The sequence below is a fragment of the Nomascus leucogenys genome, chromosome 3 (assembly GCF_006542625.1).
Source record: "Nomascus leucogenys isolate Asia chromosome 3, Asia_NLE_v1, whole genome shotgun sequence".
Lineage (NCBI taxonomy): Eukaryota > Metazoa > Chordata > Mammalia > Primates > Hylobatidae > Nomascus > Nomascus leucogenys.
In genome coordinates, this window is record NC_044383.1 from 122597829 (window position 1) to 122616292 (window position 18464).

Below are 18464 nucleotides of genomic sequence, written 5' to 3' on the forward strand. Positions count from 1 at the left end.
GTGCGCCTGTAGTCCCAGCCATTCGGGAGGCTGAGGCAGAAGAATGGCTTGAACTTGGGAGGCAGAAATTGCAGGGAGCCAAGATCGCGCCATTGCACTCCAGCCTGGGCAATAGAGCAAGACTCTGTCTCCAAAAAAAGAAAAAAGAATTGACATTGACATTTTTAGAATCTTGCGTTAAAAATGGGAATCTACTATAATAATACAGTAGAGACAAACTGGGTGCGGTGGCTCACACCTCTAATCCCAGCACTTTGCGAGGCCGAGGCAGGTGGATCACCTGAGGTGAGGAGTTCAAGACCAGCCTGGCCAACATGGCAAAACCCTGTCTCTACTAAAAATACAAAAATTAGCTGGTGTGGTGGCACATGCCTGTAGTTCCAGCTACTCAGGAGGCTGAGGCAGGAGAATCCCTTGAATCCGGAAGGTGGAGGTTGCGTTGACCCGAGACTGCAGCCTTGACCTCCTGGGTTCAAGTGAATCCTCCCACCTCAGTCTCCTGAGTAGCTGAGACCACAGGTGGCACCACCACACCCGGCTAATTTTTCTGTTTTTTGTAGAGACAGGGTTTTGCTATGTTGCCCAGGCTACCATATGTCTGTTGAACTTTATAGAATTTGTACATTTAAAGAAAATAAAAACAGTAAAGACACCCCTTAGGAGCCTGCATAAACTAGGCAGTGTGGATGAACAAGACTAAGGGATAGTTTTTAAAAATTGGTTAAACGGACTCCTCAATAGCCCACAATGATAAATATTTTTCAGATTTCCTAATCATTTATGTACTTCCACATATTTTTTTATGTAGGAAAATATGGCTCCTGGCCCTAAAAGGTTTAATTTGGAAAGAAGAAAATGGAAGTGGACATGAAGACAATTTATTAAGGGCCATACACAGGAAGTTTTACTGTCATTTGTTTTGCTGAAAGAAAATGGTGGCCATAGTAAAATGGCATTTTAAAGAAAGAACTCGGGATAAAAGTCAAGATGAAGTTAAAAGAAAGACTTTTAACAATTACTTATCACTTTAATACTCCTTAAATAATATGAGGTTTACTCACTCATGAAAACTTTTTTTTTTTTAAACAGGATCTTGCTCTGCCACCCAGGCTGGAGTGCAGTGGTACGATCATGGCTCACTGCAGCCTCAACCTCCCTGGCTCAAGCCATCCTCTTACCTTAGCCTCCCAAGTAGCTGAGACTACAGGTGTGCACAACCACAATCAGCTAATTTTTTTTTTTTTTTTTTTGAGATAGAGTTTTCTCGCTCTTGCTGCCCAGGCTGGAGTGCAGTGGCGTGATCCAGCTCACTGCAACCTCTGCCTCCCGGGTTTAAGCGATTCTCCTGCCTCAGCCTCCCAAGTACCTGAGATTACAGGCATGTGCCACCAGGCCCAGCTATTGTATTTTTAGTACAGACAGGGTTTCACCATGTTGGTCAGGCTGGTCTCAAACTCCTGACCTCAGATGATCCATCAGCCTCCCAAAGTGCTAGGATTACAAGCGTGAGCCACCATGCCCGACCTCAGCTAATTAAAAAATTTTTTTTTGTAAAGATGGGCTCTCACTATGTTGCTAAGCCTGGTCTTGAACTCCTGACTTCAAGCAATCCTCCTGCCTCAGCCTCCCATAGTGCTGGGATTACAGGCATAAACTACCACACCCAGCCTCATAAAAACTTTTATTTAATTATAAAAGTTGAAAATCAACTTTGTAAAAGCCATATGAGCACATTATGGAAAGTCTGTAAAACAGACAGTTTAATTACTTTTAAAATTCCACTGACAAATTCTGTTGGACAATATTTCAATATTAACTATGTGACATGTCTAGCTTACTTTTAAGTACATGCCAAATGTCATACAAAATTTTGAAAAGAAGGCGTTAATAACATATGGGACACATGCCACCCCTGACAACCTACACCAACCCTGACAGCCCCAAGTCATAGTAATAACCGGTGCTCCTGCAGTAATGAGGCAATGCCCGATTATGCAACGTAATGCTTCCCCCTGTGAAGTGCCTTTTGAATGTATATTCTGAAAATAGTGCAAGAAGTGCTAGTTTTTCCCTGATTCCTATGCTATCATTTCATATGAAAATTATACTCTTCACATGTAACAAATTGCATCCTGTTTGGTAAGATAATATGTAAAAAACCAAACTTTACACAATTAAACGCTGTAAATAAGGCCAACACTTAGGACTGCAGTAGTTCCTGGCTGTCCGTCAACATTAGTGCTGAAATAATTACTATCTCTCTGGAAACAGATTTGAGGAAGTAAAGAAATGTAACATTTCTGAAGTTCAAGATGCATAGTGGTTGTGATACACTAGATGATTTTGGCTGATTTGGAAACCTGGCATTAGAAAATATTGAATTGTAGAGTGAAAAAGTTATTCAGTGTAGGTTGTTTCCATCCCTCTGTTCCCATTAATATGAAAGTCTCTTGGGTGCTAGAATGTCATTAACACCTGTGGCAGGTTAAAGATGGCTGTGCATGGGGCTGGGGAGGAACAGAGACTTGTCTGTTTTCTTCCCTGCTGCATTCTCAATGCCTCGGGCTGTATGTGGCAGAAAAGGATATTCAATAAGTATTTGTTGAATGAATGAATGAACAAACAACAAGCAACCTTAGCTAACCCTCAGAGCCTTTAAACTTTTATTAAGATGCACCAATGGGGAAAACTAAGAACAATCTTGTACCTGATAACAGAGTAAACTATTTAAATGCTGGAAGTTTAAATTTTAGTTTTAATAACTAAAAACTGATAAAAATTTATCTTTAAAGGTATGTTTTCAAAAAAATACAATTAATATAATTCCAGTAAATAGTGAATTTCCTATAATTCATTGCCTCCTTTCTCATTTCCACCCCCACATTATTTTTCCCTGAAACAAAAGTAAGCTATAGAAAATACTTTAGAATTATGTATAGGTCAGCCAGGCGCGGTGACTCACACCTGTAATCCCAGCACTTTGGGAGGCCGAGGCAGGCGAATCACTTGAGGTCAGGAGTTCGAGACCAGCCTGGGCAACATGGCAAAACCCTGCCTCTACTAAAAATACAAAAATTAGCCAGGCACAGTGGTGCATGCCTGTTATCCAAGCTACTTGGAAGGCTGAGGCAGGAGAATCGCTTGAACCTGGGAGGCGGAGGTTGCACTGAACCAAGATCGCACCACTGCACTCCAGCGTGGGCGACAGGATGAGACTCCGTCTCAAAAAAAAAAAAAAAAATTATATATAGGTCAGGCACAGTGGCTCACTCCTATAATCCCAACATTTTGGGAGGCCAAGGCAGGAGGATTGCTTGAGTCCAGGAGTTTGAGACCAGCCCAGGCTCATTTGAAAAAGAGAGACCTCATCTCCACCAAAAATAAAAAAAATAGCCAGGAGTGATGGCACATGCTTGTGGTCCCAGCTACTCAGGAGGCTGAGGTGACAGGATTGCTTGAGCCTGGGAGATCCAGGCTACAGTGAGCCCTGATTACACCACTGCACTCCAGCCTGGGCGACAGAGTGAGACCCTGTCTTGAAATAAAATAAAATAATGTATATTCCACATTGTTTCCCAGTGGATCTAATACGGTTAGAATAAAATTAAGTTACTGATTCTCACAAGGAAAAAGGGTTTAAGAGGAATAGAACTTAGGCTTCATTAAGATCGCAGTTGCACTCCACATTCAACCTCCTACCTATGATGGTTCAAGTGTGGGGTGACATCTAACCTGGGGCACTGTTAAGGGTGAAAGGGAGTGCCATTAAAATTCTGTGTTTGATAACATGCATAAACCTGGATTGCCTTACACACATCTGAGAGTACAGTCATGCTACTAAAGAGCTCTCAAAGTTGACAAGGCTTTTTCAAGAACTCACTAAGCCTTGACTCATATGTAACAACTACTGTTTCTACAGTAAATACTTCTGTATTTCTGTTAGCAATTTGTACTTTATGAAGCACTTTCACATATTATCACTTTATTCTTCCCAATAACACTATGAGTTAGCCAAGCATTTATTTATTCAACGAAGAGTTATTATGCCTCTTTTTCAAATGAAAAAACTCAGAGAAATAGATATGACTAATGAAGACAGCACGGATATGTGTCAGAGCGAGGGCATAAAACTCGATCTCTAACTCAGTCCTGTGCCCATCCACGCACCATGGCAGCTACGGTCATTACAATTGCACAGTGTAGCATCAGAGAAGGGCTGGAAGATCCTAAGTCACACACTCCTCTATGAGGGCAAATTACTTAATAAGGCAGAATAAAGTTTCAGTGGTTCTTTTAAAGACTTGTGTTGGGGGGCAGCAAAGGGATAGGAATTCAGAAGGATTTTTAAGGAATTTGGGTATCTGCTTTTCTCAGGTCCATGAAAACATGCAGTTCTGTAAGGAAGTCAAACTATTAATCATTTGGAGGCAGCTGGAGTTCTGAAGAACCATCTCCCACTTCTTCAGGAACTAGCAGACGTGGACAGATCTGTAACTTTACAAACTGTCTGTTTTGGTCCGGGTTCAAGTATTCACATTTGAGAGCAATGGTCCTTCCAGGATAACACAGAACATAGTGTGCTCATAGTTCTAAAACACCACGAGGGACTGCTGTAATGTGGTTTTTTTGTTTGTTTGTTCGTTTTTTGAGACAGAGTCTCACTCTGTTGCCCAGGCTAGAGTACAGTGGTGGATCTCGGCTCACTGCAACGTCTGCTTCCTGGCTTCAAGTGATTCTCCTGCCTCAGCCTCCTGAGTAGCTGGGGTTATGGGCGCGCACTACCCTGTCCGGCTAATTTTTGTATTTTTATTAGAGACGGGGTTTCACCATGTTGGCCAGGCTGGTCTCGAATTCCTGGCCTCAAGAGATCTACCCGTTTTGGCCTCCCAAACTGCTGGGATTACAGGCGTGAGCCACCGGCTCCCGGCCAGCCATAATGTGTTTTAAATATAAAAGTCACAACTTGAATGTGGATAAATGTGTTCTAAATCAAAGAGATGTTCTGGAGCCTTCTAATGAGTTTAAGTATCAGAAGGTAAAAGTGGAAAGGACATTTAGCCAAAACTTACTAGATTAAAAGGGATTCTCAGAAATCATTCAGTCAGGATGCCCATACCTGGTTAGGACAATACTCAAAATATCCCAAAATATATAATGAACTTTTTTTTTTCAAGTTCTAGAAAATGAAAATCAACAAAATGCTTTAGACAGACATTCCTATGACCCGTATCCCACAAAAATTAAAAGGTGTTACTCAAGGCCAGCCCTCCAACACATAACTCATATCGTTCTTTGAGGAGACTCAGGAAAATAATGACATGGTGGTTTCTAAATCAAGAGCCTTTTATATAGCTTCGTTTATCTGGCCAAGATAAGAAAACAGACACAGGGATGCTCAAAAAGACACAATCAGAAGTGAAATGTCTCCCTATTTAACTTGACTTTAGCAATATAAATCAAATGACTGTATATAAGGAGATGGCCAATAAGGGTGGAAGAGATTTTTCCGGCTTCTGATCTCTATACACTGTGTGCAATCTCTCATCACACTGGTGGTTCTGTGTTAGAATGACCTATTCATATATTGGTTTATCCATCATACTGTCAACTGGAGGGTAGAGATTATGTCTTTTAATAATATATTCCTAGTACCTTCATGATGTTAACACTAGATGAATAAATGAGTTATCAGGATATAAAAGTATAAACTGCACAGTAAAAGAATGGTAGAAATTAGAAGCAGTGGTGGATGGGGAGAACCAGAGAAACACAGCACCAACAATTAAGCTATGTTAAATTCTCACTGTATTACAAATGTGATTTTCTTTTATTTTTTTGAAACACATTTATTCATCTTTTTAATCCTCATGGCTCAGCACAGGACCTGACACACAGTAGGCGCTCAACAAATATTTGATTTCCAAAGCATGACCATTCATGCATCCATAATCCTCTTTTTATAGTATAAAGAAGGCTGATATTCAGGCCCCCATGTGTACCTTAAGTAATATATATTTCCCAATAAGCTGTTATTTTTAAAGGTGAGAAACAGTTCTAGAGCTCAATTTCAAAGTCAAGATGACATTCAGGTGAGTGTATCACATGTCATTAAAAGACGAATAACAAAGCATATTTGCCTGCACACCACTGCATTTTCCCTTTCCTTCATTTTCTCTGTCCACAGGAAAGCAAAAGTTTTATTATAGTTTTCACCATCTGTAAGAGCCCTGGACAATTTTTGATCCTGTAAGGCCTTTTTACTTCAGTTTTTGTCACATATTAAAGCTGTGTGTCAAGACTGAAGATTATCCACTATCTTCTCTTCTATCTCTATGTATTTTTCTATTTCTTCCTCTGATAGCTATAACTTGGTTTCTAAGTGTCTGGTTACAATAATCACAAAGGACTGTCGTGACTCAAGGATATTAGCCATCACCACTTGATGCTGATAAACTTCGAAAGCCTTCTGAGCTCGATTAATTACAATGGAGGGGTTGGTCTCCAACTTAAAGGAAATTATAAACACTTTGGGAGCACAATCTTCAATCAAAGGAGAAAGTATTTTTGGCACCATCTTCATTGTTATCTGCAGTGGGCCCCCAGATGACTGGATCTTGTGTTCAGGCATTTCAGAGACAGGAACATAGAAATCTGACAGGGCCACGCCAGGTAAAACATCGCAGAAGAGCCGGCCATGCTTCCAGAGGGACCTTGGTGCTGCCTGATGTGACCAACACCACCCGCTCGCCCTGCGCGCCCAGCCCAGCTGCGAAGCGGGCCATAACCTCAGCGCAGCACCAGGAGGCCAGGGGAACTCAGCTACCAGGTCCACTTCCACCAACAAATGTGATTTTCATGCTAAAGAATTTCTACTTCCATAGAGACACACTTGGATACAAAAATAAAGGTCCACTAGAATAAGCTACATGGGGACAGGGTTCATGTTGTTTGCTCATACAGTACATCTCTCATGCTTCTTCGGCATAGAAGAACTCAGTAAACATTAGATGGTAGCTGGAAGGTAGGTGGCTAGATGGATGGATAAATGACTCAATGAAAAGGCAGGCTGACTAAGGAAATCTCTCCTTGGTAATGAAAACTCCTCTGAGACTGCACATCATTTTCCACTAATGGCAGCTTAAGCAGTATTTTCAACAATACTTGTTATTGTCTTTCCTCTAAATGACAAACCAGACTTATCTGTTGTGTTCAAGACCTTTTCCACATGAAAAAAAAAAATTCACAAAACTAAACACAGTAGAATGTTCTCTATAAGGTTAGACTCAGTTATTTCCATCTTTATTCTCACTGATTCACTGTGCTTGAGTGACTTCAGTCCTGGATGCAGCATGAAGTAGGTTTCCAAGAACCTCGTGGGGTATTTGGCTTGCTTTCCTTTCCTTTGATTGACTCTTATTATCATACTGTACATTCATTCCTCCCACAGGCCACGCAATGGTTATTGGATATCTGGAAGCAACTGCACTGTCGGTTCAATTGTTTGTATTATATTTACAGACTGTTTGCTTCTTTGTATCACTGAATGAAAGAGACTATGAATGAGAGGTTATTAAATGAAATTACTCTGTAGGCATACAATCATTGCAAGGAATAGGAAACAAAACCATAATTCTATACAAGCTTTGCTATGTGTAAAGATTTCTTGAAATAGTTTTTGAAAAAGTCACAAAAGAGATACGCAATAATGCTTGTTGGACATACAGGTATAAAAAATTGTGTCCTATCATTTGAAACAGAATAGTAAAATTATTACCCCTTTAAACTGCTTGACATTAAATGAGTGCATCCACATACACCATCTCATTGATTGTCAAAATGACTCTGAGAGGTAAGCAGGTCATGTCTTTGAATCTACATTTTAAAGAGAGAAAACCAAGGCTTGGCTTTGAGAGGTTCTCTGACTTAATATCATACAAGCCAGTAGGAGTGTGTGTTTTGTGGCAGGATTGAAACCAAGCTCTCCTAAATTCTAGTTTTCTGACTCCTAAATTCTAGTTTTCTGAAAACTAGAATTTAAACAAATTAAACCTTTATAATCATCAGCATGCCTTTAGGGCATAAAAGATAACCTTTATTTTCCCACAGTTAATGCAATGCATCATACCTGGTTTATTTCCTGAGTGGTTATTTTGTCCTGAAATTGCAGAGGCAGGGCGGTTGGAGGCATTTTTCTTATCTTGCACTTTATAGCTGTCGGGTGCTACAGAAATGAGACAAAAGAGAAAAGACACATTTAGTTTCTTAAAATTTCTTCAGAAACATTTACGTATTCGACATTTACTGTTAACCTGTGTACCAGGTTCTTAGGCTAGATTAAGGAAATGAAAAGATGAAGTAGTTACAACCCGTGCCCTCAAGGAGTAGGAAGGACACATAAAAAAATCGACCTCAGCTTGAGTGACCCATCTTATAGAAGTGGCATGTTCAAGGGGCCATGAATGGCCTTTCCAACGGCTGCACCAGTTTACACATAAAGCAACCACGTGGAAGCACGACTGGAGTCTAAAGTCTTGGATCTGAGTTCTTACAAAGCACCATTGGCTTAGAATATATTTCAAATGGATTAATTTCTTTCTTGCTTTGGTATATTCAACATCATTTAATCTTTCTTTGGGGTTATTGAGTCTCTGCAGTAGCCCCAGGTCCTGACAACAAACATCAACCCTAACTGAATATTATGTAACAGCAGACCATGGAGATTGAAAAGACTTCAACGTATGTTCAGTACAAGTCACTTTTCTGAATAAGCCCTGATAAACGCTTTTGGGGGTGAGGTGCTGGAGGGAGGCTGTAGTTTGCTTTATTATGCTGAAATTCAAATAAAAAAATCAATTAAACAGGAGTTCTGGTTACTTGAACTCTAACTTATCTACATCTAACTTTTATTGGATCCATTCTAGGTGAACATCAGAGGCCTATCTGCCCACTTCATTATTGTCTGGATGTCGGGAATTCATTTCCATCCCAGAAGACCTTCTGAGTCATATTTACCATGAGACAAATATAAAATCCATCTTAAAATTTTTCTATGCTCATATAAAATTGATAGGTTAATTTTATTTTATGTTATTTTATTTTCCAGTAAGCCATTTGGATTGGTAACAATAGGTTAAATTTCGTAAAATAAAAATAATTTTTGAAAATTGTCAGGCTGTTTGGTCTAAGATTATATATTGCTAATTCCTAACTGTTAGGTTGGATGTATTTCTAAAGTTTTCAGGCCATCTCTCCGCTTTCATATCAGTCTTTTTCTTCTTCTACGGTTCAAGAGTCTGTATTTCTTCAAAAATTTCTTTGGTGAACACTGTAACAGCAAAAGACACAGACAGACCTGGGTTCAAAAGTGAGACTTGGTACATAACCAGTTGGGTGGCCAGAAAGTTATTTGGCCTCTCTAAGTAGGTCACATGGGGTAATAATACTGCCTAACTCACAGAACTGTTGAAAGATTAACTGAGAAGATACGTGTTAAAAATCTACCATAAGACTTGGCACATAGAAGGTGTTTAACAAGTATTCAAGGCCCTTTCTCCCAGCTTCTATGCTTTTCCGTGGAGTCCTGGGCATCCCATCCTCATAGCACCCACGCAGGTTTGAGTGTGTTTTGGAGTCAGCAAACCTGGTTCTGCCATTTACCAGCTGAATCCTCAGCATGTCGCTTAACATCTCTAAGTCTTAATTTCCCCATCTGTAAAGGGGGAAAATATCTACTTTCAGAGCTGTAAAAATTAAACGAGATAACATACAGAAAGGTAGTTCATTGCCTGGCCCACAGCAAGGCACAATAAATGGTAGGAAGTATTTTTAGCTCTCTTCAGGAAACTGGGCTTCTAGTTCCTCAGGGATTTGAGAGAAAGCAAACCTATGTTAACTTGGTGACGGGATCCTGGGGGCAAGTGACTAAAGTGGCAGGAAGGTCTGGGTCAGCCGCTGGTTCCAGAGGTTTTCAGCTCAGCCACAGTTATACCTCCTGGGGCTCTCAGGTAGGAAGAACTTACTGATATGATTTTTAGGGTATGGCCTGGTTTGGGAAGAGGTAGTCTTTCTTATTGAGGGTTTGAGGGAGATGATAGTTTTCTAAGATTTGATGCCTTCCATTATATTAAGTAAATCTGAGCCTTAAAAAAAAAACCCTCAGTAACAATGGGAAAAATAAAACAGGGAGTTTTGTTTTTTTTTTTTTTTTTTTTTTGAGACAGAGTTTCGCTCTTGTTGCCCAGGCTGGAGTGCAACAGCGTGATCTCGGCTCACTGGCAACCCCCGCCTCCTGGGTTCAAGCAATTCTTCTGCCTCATCTCCCAAGTAGCTGGGATTACAGGCATGCGCCACCAAGCCTGGCTAATTTTTTTGTATTTTTAATAGAGACGGGGTTTCTCCATGTTTGTCAGGCTGGTCTCGAACTCCCAACCTCAGGTGATCCGCCTGCCTTGGCCTCCCAAAGTGCTAGGATTACAGGCGTGAGCCACCACACCCAGCTGGGAGTTTTTTGTTTTTTTTAAACAAAGTGCAGGGGGATTTCACTACTTAGAACACAATGATAACAGGAATTTATTCATTTTCTGATTTCCAAAATTTAAAAACCTGAAAATCCTCATTAACTAGAAGACAGGATTGTATATACCCTTATAAAAGTTCTCATGGAAAAAAAAATTAAAATGACTCAGGTGACTTTCTAGTATTATTTATTTGAATCTCTCTTCTTTCATTTAAAAAAAAAAGAAAATTAAGCCATATACTATGATGCTCAGTAAGTCTTTGCTAGCCTTATGAAATCTTTATTGATTATCCTGCTAGCTTGAAAGCTGTATTCCATTAGTGTCACATGTGAGTGTTGAGGTAAAGACAAGAGGAAGGATACAGACAAGCACGCTGGTGGTCTGGGACTCTCTTTCAGACATACTCTAAAACAAAATATAGAGGCATCAGACATTTGGAGCCTTCATCTAGTGAAAATTCTGTAGCTCCAGTAAGTGCTGCAATGTGCCTGTGCAATCCACATCCTCTACCACTCACTGATTCCTTCCAACGTCTTCCCACAAAGGCCTTGGCATTCTCACGGCTTTGTTTCTACTTCTGGTTGTATGGTCCAATATAGTCTTCTCTGAACTGCTCAAAATAACTGGTCCAACAAATGACCTGTCAATTTAGTCAAAATACTTGCTCTGAGACATGTCTGACTATAACCTTTGCACCATCCTGAGTTTAAATCTCACTGAATCATATGGGGACTTGACATCCACAAGGATAATGTATTTCAGTCACTATTTTTAATAAAATCTGGAACGTGGGCTGTGAAACAGCAAAAGCTTAAACTCGGTTCCCAACTCTGTATAGTCCCTTATCCATGGGGGACTACTAGGTTCCCAAGACCCCCCATGTATGCCTGAATTTGTGGGTAGTACCGGACCATATATATGCTATGTTTTTTGGATCTACTGAGACAGCTCCTATGTGACTGACAGGTGGGTAGTGACTACAGTGTGGATCCACTGGACAAAGGAATGATTCACATCTCAGGCCGGACAGAGCGGGAGGGCACAAAATTTCATCACACTACTCAGAACGGCATAAAATGTATGAATTGTTTATTTCTCAAGTTTTCCATTTAATATTTTTGGACTACAACTGACCGTAACTGAAACCTCAAAAAACGAAATCATGGATAAGGAGGAACTACTGCATACATGCTTCTCTGCTACAGTCTTCAACTGGACTTTGTGGGCATACAGCCCCTTTGTGGACATAGATTTGTGAGGACACAGCTTTGGGGGAGTGACCTAGAACACAGAACTAGAGGTTGAACCACATGAAATAGTCTTTTATGTAGTAAAAAATGGTTAAAATTTAACAACTTTTTATGTTTCAATCTAATAGTTTAAATAAATCTGTATAGAAAAGAGTTACCATATCAGGCCTGAGACAGCTGTCCTTATTATTTTGTATGTATTTATATATATTTATTCCTTAAATTTATTTATTCAAACATACCTGCCAGGAGTATTGTAACACTCGAATCATAGGTATGAAGTATTTTATCCAATGTGATTTTATAAAATTTGCATTAGAACAAGAAGGAAATAAAGCAACAGCATCACTCCTAATGACTTTCCTGATTATTCCACATAATAGAGAATTTCTCCTCAGTTTAAATTCCTCATAATTTTAAGTGAAGTTGGGTAGCAATGATCAAAGCTTATGGGAGTTACCATAAGATAAACCTGGATTTCATTTCCCACACTACCTCAGTTTTCTTCCTACTTGCATTTATTCAAACAGTACACTACTCCATGGGACACCTTGAGCTCAATGCTGGAAGTAATATTATTAGGGGTATAATGTATCTCCTTCCACCACTTCTTTTTCCTTTTCTTGTCCTATGTTTCTAGGTTACACTGTATTCTGGAGCTTCCGATTCCTCCAATACTATCTCCTCTCTTCAAAAATCATCTCCCAGTATGGCCTGAAATACTATCTGTACGTCAGTCACTGTCGAGTGTGCATTTATAAATATGTGTTCTCAACAAAGTTCCCGTCTTCAACCTCTAGGGAATATCTGCTCATGTATTTCTGCTATCACTTGAATGTCCTCACAAAAAAGCCAACCCCCTAATGTCAGTCTCTTTGTCACTATCAACAGAACCACCAGGCTCAGAAATGTTAAGTAATTTTAAGGAATTAAGTAATTTTTTCAACATTTACAAATACCTCCATGGGCCAGACACTGTGCTACACAGTGAGAATACAAAGGTCATATGACATAGTATCTGCTTTCAAGATGCTTATCATCCTTTGGAGGAGAGACAGTGTGCACATACATGAAATTGCAACAATAGACCGATTCAATTTTCTAAAAAATCCATAAACCCACAGAGGTTTAATAACCAAATAAATGATATAGATAGTGTTACAGGTATTCGGAGTGGGAGAAGGAGCCACAAGGGACAGCAGTCCCTGGGCAAAGAGCTTGCAGACCAGAAAGCATCCAGATAAGTGAAGAGTAATGTGGAGAAGTTCCCTCACTGGGGTGGAGCATGAGCAAAACTACCAAGGCAAAGAGACAGGAGAGACAATCAGGACTGTCTGGTCAGAACAGCAGGGTTAGGAAGGGAGGCAGTTGAAAATATGACAAGAGAAACTGGCTAAGGTCAATGTCTCTTTGAATTCTGAGAGTGTGGACTTTTTCGTGAAGGCAATGGAAAGTCACTGAAGTACATATCACACGGAACTTCCAGCTGTGAACTACTTTAGCTTCAATGGATTCTGTGTAAATGAAAAGTGAAGTCTAACAAGCCTACTGGAAATGATTTTAAAAAGGATCTCATAGAAAACAATAAAAGAAAATCAGACAAAAACAGACATCCTAAGAACTCTGCCTTCTATAGAATTTAGTAACTAGTCAGGTTCTTCCACTTACCCGTATCACGTACCAAGAGATAACTATTTGACCATTACATGGTAAAAAGTGACATGAATATGGTGAAACTTATGTCTGTCCCTGAAGAAACAAGAAGTAGGAGAAGAGAAGAGTCAGTGTGGTCACCCTAGAAAAAGCCAAGGACAGCTCACATAGCACCATATAGGGACCTTCCACCGGAAATGGGACTCCAGCCACAAACTCCTGGGAGGATGAGTGGCTGGCAGGCCAGATAAGGAAATGGGCCTGTTGGGAAATAGGTAGGGCATATTTTTGAAGGTCATTTTGCAGGGAGTGAAGAAGATAAAATATGGGAAACTGATTGGTGTTATTAATCTTTTGTAGACCCTCACTTAATGGGGAAGCAGCTGCTTCACGGGGCATGCCTACAGGTATTGTGTCATGGCAATTTAAGTAACTGTCAATGTCAAAAATAGTGCAGAGTCTCATTTGCTCTTCTATACACACCAGAACAAACCCATTTCATGGTATGGTGCAACATCTAGCCACATTTAATCTGACTGACATTTTGAAACAGAAATAACAACAATGAACCATTTATTCACTCTATTGCTCAATTCTCGTTGACAAAACATAAAAAAACTAAAGAGGACCATCTGATAATGATACATATTTGAGTTATACACAGCACTCTCCCTATTCTGCGACAGAAACAATTCAGTTAAGATCTTCTTTTTCTTGCATTTCACACATCTATACAGAACACAAAGTTAGGATTTGGTGGCCAAGGTAGACTTCATTAGAGCATAGTAACAGTGTGGAGGCTTTACAATTTGGAGTAGCTCATTCAGCAATGACAATGACTGAAAGTCACTTTCTGATATCTCCATCTCATCATAATGGAAAAAACCTTAAGATGTATGACCATGATAGAAAATGATATTAAACCAAAAGGAAATAAATTTGTTCAATAAAGAGATAGTACAAACCCAACAAAAGACATTGACTTTATAAATACATTCCAACATGGTGTATAGTTATATGACACATAGGGACAGAATCTTCCACAGGTATCACTCCTTATTTCTATAACTGCACTAAGACATGAAGAATGGAACAGAGACATGTAGGTCTTTGTTAATAATTTATATTGAACCACTTGCAAAGAGAAGTCGAAGCAGTTGGATTGAACTGTCAAGGTCTATACATGAGATGATAAAAAATACTGACATAGACTGGGCGTGGTGGCTCACACCTGCAATCCCAGCACTTTGGGAGGCTGAGGTGGGCAGATCACCTGAGGTCAGGAGTTTGAGATCAGCCTGGTCAACATGGTGAAACCTCGTCCCTACTAAGTATACAAAAATTAGCCAGGCGTGGTGGTGCACACCTGTAATTAATCCCAGCTACTCGGGAGGCTGAGGCAGGAGAATCGCTTGAACCTGGGAAGTGGAGATTGCAGTGATCCGAGATCGCACCATTGCACTCCACGCTGGGTGACAGAGCGAGACTCTATCTCAAAAAATAAATAAATAAATAAATAAATAAATAAATAAATAAATAAATAAATAAATAAAATAGTGACACAATCAACTTTTTCTGAAATAAAAAACCTAACATGTGATAGGAAAGATCATGTATATAACAGCAAAAGATAATTCTATCAAAATAGGTTACCAAAATATTCCTAAGGGATAGGACTGGGCCATTTTCCTCCAAGGAGCTGATGTCTAGTCATAGTCATCATATTCTGAGCTTAAACAAACAGTCTCCAAATAAATGGAACATCGGCATTCAGTCGTTGATATCTGGCCAGGTGCAGATCTATGATAATTTTCCACTTGACCAGAGCAACCTCAGGGCAGGGGCCATGCCCTTCAGCCTTATAATCTCCAGAATAACATGAGATATTTTTTCTCTTCTGATGTGAAGTAGACGTGACCTTGATCTGACAACTCTTTTTGTTACCCTTTCTCTTAGCAGTCATCAAAAAATAAGAAAATGTATTCTTTTTCTTTTTACTAATCATTTTATAATTAATACTTTTTATTTCTGGACTTTTGCCACAGTGTTCCACAAGGCACACATCCATTCCTCTCTTGCATCCTTCATCAAGCATTTGTTCAGTGTCACATATGTGCTGGGTAGTGTGCTAAACACTTCACATCAGAAGAGAAAAAATATCTCATGTTATTCTAGGATGATTTCAACATTATATTAGGCAAGACTCAAAATCAAATGGATGTTTTGACCCCACTTCATAGAAAGGAGCGCCCAGTCTCACCTACAGTGAAAATCTCAGGAATTAGAGTGACACTCTGCAAACACAACAGAATACAGGTCGAGCATCACTAATCCAAAAACCTGAAATCTGAAACCCTTCCATTTCCAAACACTTCAGATAAGGGACACTCAAGCTGTTATTGCTTATACTGCATGGAGGAAAGAAAGCATGTGAACATTACAGCCTCTGCTGATAACATCAGACAAGGATCTCAACTTTGGGAAATTTGTAAACCCCAACTCTTTCCCAAGCAGTTAATAAATTTATTTTGATAATCTGTTTGTTACGTAGCCAAAGAATTATCCACCCTAGCTAAACATGAGGAAAAGGATATTTCAGAAAAGCATATGTTCCATATATCTTGTGGGAACTGGGGGGAATCGCCCATTAAGCTCTTTCGTTTACCACTAAAAGCAGCTCCTTGATTCACATCACAAATGCTTTCTGACACATTGCGCTGACAGGAATAAACATTACACACTTTAAATTCAACCAAAAAGGCTTTTATCTAAAAAATAAGCAAATAAATAAAACAAAAACCTTCCTTCAGCCAGATGGCAACACTAAAAATAGAAGAGAAAATGATGTATTTTCCCCCTTGCATTAATATAAATCAGATTAAAAGGCAAGCCTTTTCATCTCCGTTGGTGACTTACCACCAGTCACAATGCTAGCTAGCTACTCTACAAGCATTATCCCTGCCCCACACGTGAATAATGTTTACGACAAAGCAAAGTACAGGGCAAAGTACACAAAAAAGAGGGCAAAGTCTAACCATATTAAAGTTTTCCAGTCACACGGAGAAATGGTAAATCAGAGATTGTAGTTACCCACCTATATTTTAACAGCTGGAAACGGAGTTTATCAAATTTGACCCAATTCAATTAAAATCAATGTGTAATTAGAAGAAACTATTTAAATAATGTGGAAAAGAAAAATAATTGAACTCAACTTTATTATACTTTGCTTAATTAAAACAATGAACTGAAAAGAGGGTGTTTTTACTTTAATAGGATAATGATTTACTTTAAGGAAAACTAAAATGGCTATGCCAGTATTTTACAAAATGATTACTATGGCCATGAAATAGAAAAGCTTTCATACTTACAAAGTACAGTTATCTAAGTAGAAAATGTACAATACCTAAAAGGAGTTCTAAACAGGGGACTCAGTTTTAAATATCAGTTTTATAAATAAGTTTGCATGTAATTTTAATCCTATGAGTATTAGTCAACTGAGTTTAATCAGTGAAATAAATACACATATACACTGCTGTCGAATATAAAAAATTAATCATCTCTCCTCTGTAGAAAATATTAAAATATTTTAAATTTCTTATGTAAACTTTGTAAAATTTAATAGGAATGATATGGTAGGTTCTGAACGTTTATTCCAACTCAAGTAACCACTGAACATTTAACTTAAAGGTTGTCTAAAATTATGGGCCAATGCATTCTCCCCATGCTGTCCTGTGCTGCAGTCATTTCTGTATCTGTGACTGTGTTCTTTTTTTCCCTCACTAGAACACCAGCCTCACCATCTTAGCAACTATTTACATCTAATCTCTTTTTCTTTCTTAGAGCAGTTTTAGGCTTACAGCACAACTGAGCAGAAAGTACAGAGTTTCATATGCTGTTGCAGCTCTGCCCCCTCTGCCTATCCCAACATCAACATCCCACACCAGAGTGGTCCACTGGTTACCACTGATGAGCTGACACTGACACGCCATCATCACCCAAAGTCCATAGTTTACATGAGGGGCCATGCTTGATGATGCACTTTCTACTGGTTTTCATAAATGTATAATGATGTGTATATACCATGTAGTAACATGTAGAATTCAATCCATTTATAGTCCAACTCAATCCATCATAGTCCAACTCAAGTCCCTTTCCCATGAAATCTTTTTAAGCTATTCCTACCACCATCACATTTCTTTCTCTGACTTTTACTGCACTCCAATGCAATCCGTCCCATGCTATTTAGCGTTTGATTTCATTCTATCTTGTATCATTTTCAGAATGTATGCTTCCAAAATTTCTAAATACTGAGTCCCATGAGAGGCAAAACAAAAAAAGTGTTCCACATTAAAATAAAACAAAACCAAAACACAATGGGGAATACTTGATATAACATTTCTCTCTTGGAAATGCATACTGCAAGTTTGCATAGGGAAGGGGCTATATCATTCCATTCCATGCTGGTTACCCAATAAATATCAACTCTTTAATGCTTTATTTATTTATTTATTTTTTGAGATGGAGTCTTGCTATGCCACCCAGGCTGGAGTGCAGTGGTGCGATCTTGATTCACTGCAACCTCTGCCTCCTGGGTTCAAGCGAATCTCCCACCTTAGCCTCCCGAGTAGCTGGGACTACAGGCGCGTGCCACCATGCCTGGCTAATTTTTGAATTTTTAGTGGAGACGGGGTTTCACCATCTTGGTAAGGCTGGTCTTGAACTCCTCACCCCAGGTGATCCTCGCACCTCGGACTCCCAGAGTGATGGGATTACAGGCGTGAGCCACTGTGCCCGGCCTTGATGCTTCATTTCTAACAGAACCCTGATTGGCCACTGGACACAGATCTGGTCAAAACTTTGAAGACTGAAGTGGTTAGGTGTGGTTTGTGGGAATGATCCTTAAGGCACAGCAGACTCTGGTGTGTGAAGTTGTTTGCTCTTCACCTCTCCTTTTCTTCCTGCTTTGAATGTCGATGTGATGCTTAAGGCAGAGCATCTATCTGGAAACCAGGAGGCTATCAGGAGGGAAAGGCTGAAGGAACAA

The 18464-nt window shown here is 39.5% G+C and overlaps 1 protein-coding gene and 1 pseudogene across 14 annotated transcripts in view; both read right to left on the reverse strand.

Moving 5' to 3' along the window:
• The window catches only part of MAP7 (microtubule associated protein 7), a 209688-nt gene that overhangs the window by 71033 nt on the left and 120191 nt on the right, over positions 1-18464 (reverse strand). For all 14 annotated transcript variants that reach the window (XM_030809746.1, XM_030809745.1, XM_030809741.1 and 11 more), the window contains one exon: positions 8126-8221. In XM_030809746.1, coding sequence (XP_030665606.1) covers positions 8126-8221 — 96 coding nt within the window. The remainder of the gene's footprint in view (positions 1-8125; positions 8222-18464) is intronic.
• Positions 6263-6678, reverse strand: LOC105739599 (annotated as a pseudogene).